The sequence below is a fragment of the Ruditapes philippinarum genome, unplaced genomic scaffold (assembly GCF_026571515.1).
Source record: "Ruditapes philippinarum isolate M1 unplaced genomic scaffold, ASM2657151v2 ctg3423_1_1_1_1, whole genome shotgun sequence".
Taxonomy (NCBI): Eukaryota; Metazoa; Mollusca; class Bivalvia; order Venerida; family Veneridae; genus Ruditapes; species Ruditapes philippinarum.
This window is the reverse complement of record NW_026867151.1, coordinates 177,614-185,595: the sequence shown is the minus strand read 5'-3', so window position 1 is coordinate 185,595 and position 7,982 is coordinate 177,614. Positions and strand designations below refer to the sequence as shown.

The 7,982-nt window shown below is 30.9% G+C and overlaps 1 protein-coding gene across 1 annotated transcript; it reads right to left on the bottom strand.

The window, feature by feature from the left end:
* Positions 1 to 139: 139 nt before the first annotated feature.
* On the bottom strand, positions 140 to 7,585 carry LOC132735037 (integrin beta-like protein C). The gene is made up of 14 exons (XM_060721936.1): positions 7,443 to 7,585; positions 6,868 to 7,109; positions 6,339 to 6,482; positions 5,794 to 5,929; positions 5,302 to 5,451; positions 4,800 to 4,948; positions 4,185 to 4,346; positions 3,862 to 3,902; positions 3,485 to 3,604; positions 3,037 to 3,150; positions 2,352 to 2,465; positions 1,628 to 1,741; positions 1,277 to 1,437; positions 140 to 689 (listed from the first exon to the last, which is right to left on the bottom strand). Exons 1-14 carry the CDS (start codon positions 7,551 to 7,553, stop codon positions 291 to 293), a joined length of 2,157 nt encoding a protein of 718 aa, XP_060577919.1. The 5' UTR covers positions 7,554 to 7,585; the 3' UTR covers positions 140 to 290.
* Between the last annotated feature and the right edge of the window lie 397 nt (positions 7,586 to 7,982).

Genomic DNA, 7,982 nt, shown 5'->3' with positions numbered 1-7,982 from the left:
CAACAATGTTATTTATAAAGTGTCAATGTTTGATAGTTTATTCAACATTCCTGAAGGATGAAAAGACCATGTGGACATTCATAGCATATACAGAACATTTACAAAAAACAGTACAAGAACCTTGTAATAAAAATATAGTGATATTCAAAATAATAACTAGAAACATAAATTTCATTTTAAATGAAACTGGACCCCAATCTGATTATTATTATAAATAATATCTATTTTGCGTATTCATAGAAACGTATTCTTATTGCAAAGTGGGTAAAGAAATAAGTTATCTTTTGAGGCTACCAGAATTTCGGTGGAGGAACACCGTTATATTTGACTTCACATGCCCAACATTTTCTATGCTTATGACCAGTTGTGTGATGACCTATTCTTTTAGATTTCGTCTCCTCGATCATTGGAATGATCTTAACATCAGGAACGTCTTTGTCGTTTTCTTCAACCTTGTTTGTTACTTTTACTTCTTCCGTCTGTTTTCCCTTTTCCACGCAGCAACATAGAAGGTCCTTACTGAGAATAAACTCAAATAAAGCATATAGCCCTATTACTGTTAGTATTCCAAGAAAAGTCCCTAAAGCACCATATCCAATGCTAGCCCCGGACTCGTATTTGGTGCACAATTCTTGCCTTGCACGACCAACGTAACAGTCACATTCAGAGTAATGCATCCTTTTATCATCCTACAAAATATAATCCATGCAATAGTTAACAATAAAGTGCAGCATTTAAACATGTTTAATATTAGTGGAGACCACGGTTAATAATTCAATGGTAATAACTTTTCATCCGAAAAAGTCAGGGCTATGACAATGGTGATTTAGACATTTCATTGACGGGTAAAATTTCTATAAATTATGTCATCTAAATTGATCAATATTCTTTTTTTTTACTTTGATTCTATCACTTCTTTTTTGACGAGATTGGAATGATTCCAGGTGTAATGTGTTGAAGTAGAACTGTATTATATTTACTCTTTCATGACCGGATGTTTATATTTTAACTAGATAAAAGACACAATTTGTTTATAAGTCGAGTTTACATAAAAAAATTAACACGCAAAACAAACTTGGACATTTGTTTATAACAACTTTTCTTCACAAAGAAATCCGAATTGTTCATGATTTGTATGTTATATCTTAGTACAGCATCAGGATCTTCCAGTAAGAAACTTTTTGTACAATCTAACATTTCAGTTTTCACGGGCAACACATCTGCTAGGTCATTAACACGCTTTGAATCTAAAGATTGAAAATGAAAATCGTTTTACCAAATAAATGCTGCTGGTATTAAAAAAGCTTCCTTCTTGACGCCTAAAAGCACAGTTTATACCTTCCCAGCCATCAACGCACGTGCAAGTGTAAACAGTACCATTCTGGATCTTACAAACCCCATTATTCTTACATGGTGTTGAACTGCATGGATTAAAACCTAAAAACCATATGTTTATAAATTTGAGAATATTCATTCCATAAAGGTCTTTTGTACATGTTACAAATTGTCAAGTTTGCTATATGGTCACAAATAATATAATTAACATTACAATGACCTATGTATCTATTGCATGCCACATTCTCTATCTAGTATCGTTATTCTATAGAAGTTGAATACTTGCTAATACCTGTTTGACAAATTTCACCAATAAATCTTTCCTTACAGTTGCATTTAAAGTAGCCAAGAAGATCCGTGCAATTGCCATCGTTTAGACATGGTCCAGTAGCACATTCATCGATATCTGAAATGATTTTTAACTTCCACTAATCTGATGAGCATAATTCATATTTTCAGATAAAGGTATTATAGTGATTATTATAAGATTCAAAGTTTTAATATAACCTGGTTATTTGGGGAACATGCACATATTAGCAGTGGTTTAAAGGAACACGCATCATTATAATTTAGGTTCGAACTTAGAGAATATTCTCTGGTAAATAATAGTAAATATGTTAACTTTATTTTAAGAGTAGTTTCACAATCTTATAAATTACACATTTTTCTGCATTTATTTTGATAGGTTAATAGATCGAGATCATTGCATACATTTTTGTTATTTGTACAAATACATGCAGTCATAAATTTTTTCTAACAAGTTCTTTTGTTTTCTTTTTTCATTTTTTTTCAAAGTGAAAATCATATGATAACATGCAGCCATTATTTGGAGTGTCAGGTTTTATGTTGCATAATATTGAAAAAAAACTTAAGTTTCACTACAATTTGCAACATACTGTAGAAATGTAAAGCCTCTCTAGCACTACCAAATAAAGGTTCATCATGTCAATGTGGATTACATGTAACCACAGGATTCTTATACTAAAAGATGCAAGTGATTATAGCATCGGACTAACCTATTTCACATTCCTCTCCTGTGTAACCAGGAAAACAACCGCAAAAGAAACTGTTAATGAGATCGAAACATGTCCCATTGTTGTTACAAGGTCCACTCTGACACTCATCTATGTCTGAAAAATACAAATAAATAATAATAATAATAAAATATGATAAAAACACAAAGATACGGACGACAACGCTATAGTCTGACTTGTTATTTTTTAAACTTTCAAAATAAACATCTTTTTAATATAAACATATATGATTGTACAAGATCTGATAAAGGAGAAATATCCGTTAACAAGAAATATGCAAAATGTATAGATGAGGGATGATTGGCTATCTAACATGTCTATTGTATCCAAGCGCCGGCAAATTCAGTTGTACAACATCGTTTCACGTTTACCATGATAGTGTTTCCATTCAGATACAATTTAGGGAAGTTTAACAACCATTCACTTATTGTTTATCATTTGACAAATAAAGATTGTCAAAATCAATTACCAAATACGAAAACATTAATGTTAATCACTACAAGTTCCTGTGGTGGACAGATGCGGATGAAAGTACGGGGTATATTTTCAGCACTTTACACCTGTACTTCTAAGCATACATAAAACTCTGGTAAGAGCAATAAAGATACTAAGAATAAGTAAGTGAGAATAGCAGGTTCGGTAAAATTTTAAAATTGTTGTCACAAACCTATTTCACAAACAGTTCCTGTATACCCTGGTACGCATTCGCATATGTATTTGTTCACAAGATTTAGACATGTTCCACCATTCTGGCACGGAGAACTCTGACATTCATCAATGTCTTTGATAGAAACGAAAATCACAGAAACAATGATTTTTATAATTATCTAGAATCATTATATTTATGTTCACCTGCCATAGATTAAATCGAAAATTAACTCAAATAATATTATTAATTTTCACAAATTTATGTATGGAAGACGAGTTTTATGATCATTGTCAGGCATGTTACTTTAACAAAATTAAATACACATATAGGATTCAAGTTTGATACAAGAATATTATTGTTAAAACGTTTTCACCTGACTTTTCTAAAATATTTCTCTAACGATTAATAGGGTTATAAAAAACAACAAAAGGAGAACATTTGAAAATAAATCTTTTTTTATTTATACCAGTTTCACACAATGTGCCTGTGAAGCCGTCAACACATGAGCATGTAAACCCATCTGTTGCAACATCTCGATTACAAGTACCAGCATTTCGGCATGGGTCACTGTCACAAGGGTTGACATCTATGTAGATATAGAACAATCACTGTGTTTCAGTCAGTATAAAGTCACAAAAAGTCACTATTAAAAAATCCAACCAACTAAATTTAACTAAATTTAAATGTATTAACAACTTAATAGATTAATAATTAAGGTTCTCCTTACATTGTTTTACGTTTACTACAATATTATTTCCGTTCAGTGACAATAAAGGGACGTTTAACTTCCATTTACACATTTGTGTTAACATTTGATAAATTAAGGCTGTCAAAATCAATTACCGAAAACGATAATCTGCACACAGTGGGGATCTGTACTAATTCTGAAAAAAAGCGAACAAAATGTTGATTTATGAATTAAGATAACATTGAAGTTGTTTACTTACCGATTCCTTTTTTTATAATAAATCTATTGATACAGTTTGACACTTAATTTTAAAGGATCAATTGCAGAGCACACTGTAAATAAAAAGATTACCAAAGTAAACACCCATAACTCTCATATAACAGTGAGTAATTTAACATTATAAAAAAATGAAGAAAAATGTAAATTTAAAAATGTCTTAGCTCTTGACATATTGTCAAATATTAAGGTGATTAAATACCCAAAAGAATCGGTTGCATCAGCGCACAATGCGTGGTGTCCAGTTTGAGTCAAAGAAGGTGTCCAAGTGACTGAAAATTTATAAACGTCTGTTTGTCCAGTTACAGCACTGATTGGGGACTTTTTAATTCCAGGTGGACCAGCCAGAGCGAATGAAGACACACTATGAAAAGAGAAAGAATAAAGGTTTAATAAAAACATTAATAAAAGTTATTACACATATTAAGTATATACTATTGCAAAAACATTTTATAGCTAAATGTGTAAATGATAGTATAGCGTTTCAATGTTTTTCATTTTTGGTTTGTAATTATTATTATTTTCTTTTTCTTTCTTTTACAAAATTAATACACGGTTTTTCGTATGCAGTAACACATTCAGTCCCAATCAAAATTAGGACAGGTCATTATCTGTTATAATTGGTATAATTGGAGCAATATTAACTTGATGGATTATTAGGTTTTTAAAAACGATTGTAATCGTATCAAAACCTCACAGATTAAGTAGAATTTACGTTTTATTTTGTACAGCACGTTCTATCAAACACAATTTAACATTCAGATATCTTAGCTTTAAACAAAAAGAGCGAACTCGTATTGAAATCAAAATATATTACTTTGCACCGATCGATTGCACATAGTAATTGATAACAAGTTGTGTTCCAGCTCGTTGGTTTATATCCACCGTTCCTGATGGTGTAGGGAGAATATACTTTGGTCTATCATTGCACTGTCGAGATGGGATACTCGGAGTTTCGACGAGAAACTATAAAAGCATAGATTATTTACAAAAACAACATACAACAACACCTCTCTTAAGGCATAAATAGACGCATTAGTAGAACAACCGACTAACCCCCTAATTGATTAAAACTGTAAGTATGGTAAAATATTTCCTGTACAATCATGCTCTAATTCATTGCAAGTTCTCTACAAGTGATAACTTGACAATATCGTCAGACTGAGGTTTAACTTGCAAAACTGAAGTATAGAAATGAATTTAAAAGAAAATTAAAAAAAATTTGAGTAAACAAATGTCATTCAGTCATTAAAATATTAATATTTTAAAGTAAGTCAACGAGGTGAATGAAAAGGAAAAAAAAAGAAAAAACAACTTACTTGGACAGGAACCCTAGATAAGACATCTGTCGTTTTATATGTTACTCCGCCAATCTGTATATCCTTCTTGGGTGTGTCTTCGATCATCAAAGCCACGGCATATATTCCGCCGGCTTTATGAGTTGCATTGAAAGATAAGGTGCAGGCATTCTGAAAAAAACATTAATACTATTAAAATAATTCATCGGCATGATAATATGGAAAACATAACAAAAAATCCATGGAAATTAACAAAAAATATACACGGTGTAAGAATACAAGTGTAAAGAGTATAAATAGTTTAAATGTCTTGATCGAATTGCAATGTTTGTAAATTTATGTAATCTGATGATATAATATTATCTTTAATCCGATCTTTATCGTCTCCTTTTAAGGGCTTGAGTGATAAACGAAATGGCTTTCCATATTTGCAAATATTTATAAAATAAAATCATCGGCTTATGACGTTCAACTCAAATGAATTGCATTTCATGTTTAGTAAATATTTTGTACCTCATTTAAAACAGCGTTTGGAATGGCGTTGCAAACAGATCCGCAATCGGTACCGCTTGCCCATTTACATCGGATGTTATCGTTGTCATCGTCCGAAACTTGTAGCTTTATCGTAGTGGCGCATCCAAATTTTACACTTCATAAATATAATGACTTATAAAAAATTGTTTATAATCGATTATGTTTCACTTTATTGACAAAAACAACAATTTTTCTCTACCTTTAGAAAAAGACATACATATTTTGTAACTGTCATGTAGCTAATCTGTAAAAGATCTTCCTACAATTGGTTTGAACTTTAGCTACCTTCTTTAAACGTCTCCTTTTAAAAATTGAAATGAACCTCTTATCGAATCCTTTATAAAATCGCGAATCTCATATAAATTTATCAAATAAATCATCAATTATCATATTCTTATTTGATCTACTTTACGATAATAAAAAAACAGATAATTATTCTATTTCAGTTGGATATCATTTATTGATATATAGTCAGTATACAAATATTTCCGAATTATTTTGTTAAGGAAGGGTGTAGTTTTTACCTGTATATTGGATATCCAGTGTAAGCCGGGCTAGAATTTGGCTTATCTATATCTGACCGTTTCCGTAAATCCACTTGAGTAGATATATTCCATCCATTTCCTCCAGACCCAAAATCTAGACTTATCCAACAACAACCGCTGTATCTTTAACACAAGAACAACACTTACATTAACAAGTTTAAGTCTAACGAGGCATAGATAACCATTGTGTATCAAAGTTATATAAAATAAACATAAGTCATTATTATGCTAAATAAATAAGGTAATGACAATGATTATGATGATAAAGATGAATTTGATGATGATGATCATGTTATGTTTTGTTATTTTTGTTTTCAGATAATACAGATTGCAAATACAATTTGCTACCGACATGGATATAACAATGTTACATATTGCTGATGATGATCGTCATCATTAAAATGATGAGAATGAATATATACAGTTGAAGTTTCAGGTAAAAATAATATTTAGTTGATATTTTGTAGTTATGAAGTAACAAATTTTGGAATAACATTTCAATCCATACTGAATTGTAAATATCCCAGCATGATCAAAGGTATATGCAAATGTATATTCCCCTTGCTCCCAGTTATGTGGCTGACTTGCCGAGCTACAAGTATAACCGGCCGAGGATATTGTTGCCAATGTCTTGCACCCTGATATACATCTCCATGCAAAATTTGTTCTGTTCACATATTGACCAGAGAGAAGTTCCGTACATCCAGCGCCGCTTCCGTATGTCCAACCCAATTTATCTGTAAATTGGACCTGAACAAAATGTAACAAACAAACAAAAATTTTAGCAAGTATAGTTTGCAAACCAATATAGATTATCTCTTATTATCCAAAGATTTATCATTTAGGACAGAAACTTAAGTGTAAAAATATCTAAATCTTTCAATTTTGAAATTGGCATCAATAAAAGCAACTCCATTGAACATATCAATTTAACTTCATGTTCTCTAATTACGTTCGTACATAAAAGAACTCGTCACATTTGAGTATACTAATAGATAACGTTATTTAGAGTCATAAGACATTTTATGCAAACAACAATTATAAGAAACTAAAATTTATGATAAAAGTAAGAAAGTAAAAAACCTCCAAATATTTTTCGGTAGGTCTCCAACTAATTGTACCGCCTCGGAAATGGCTACAGTCGTAACCAGTTAACATATAAAGAAATGTAATCAGTAAAATAGTAACATCCATCCCTTCTGGTAAGTACGATGTAAATGTGCATATTGATATATGTTTATATACTTTATACTTGCGGAAAGTCTAATATTTACTTGACAATATTCAATGACATTGCACGAAATGAGGAAGTTGCAAACGTAAGTGTGCTTGTACATAAACAGAAAGAAGAGTAGCTATTGGATAGATAAAATTATACGTTTGCAACTAAAGACGTTACTTAACATTTTGTCAGATTGTCATATATTTTTATATACTCATGTCATTATTAAGTGTGTTGTAAATTAATAGAAGGCTCACATTCTTTAGGTCACAATTTCTATTAAAAGCATTAAATGAGATGGCGAAACAGAACTATTGACAAAACATCAACACATTGTTTCAGCCTTAAAGTGATATAGAACTAACACGCTTTTCATCCCAATTGTTTCAATAATTTATAAT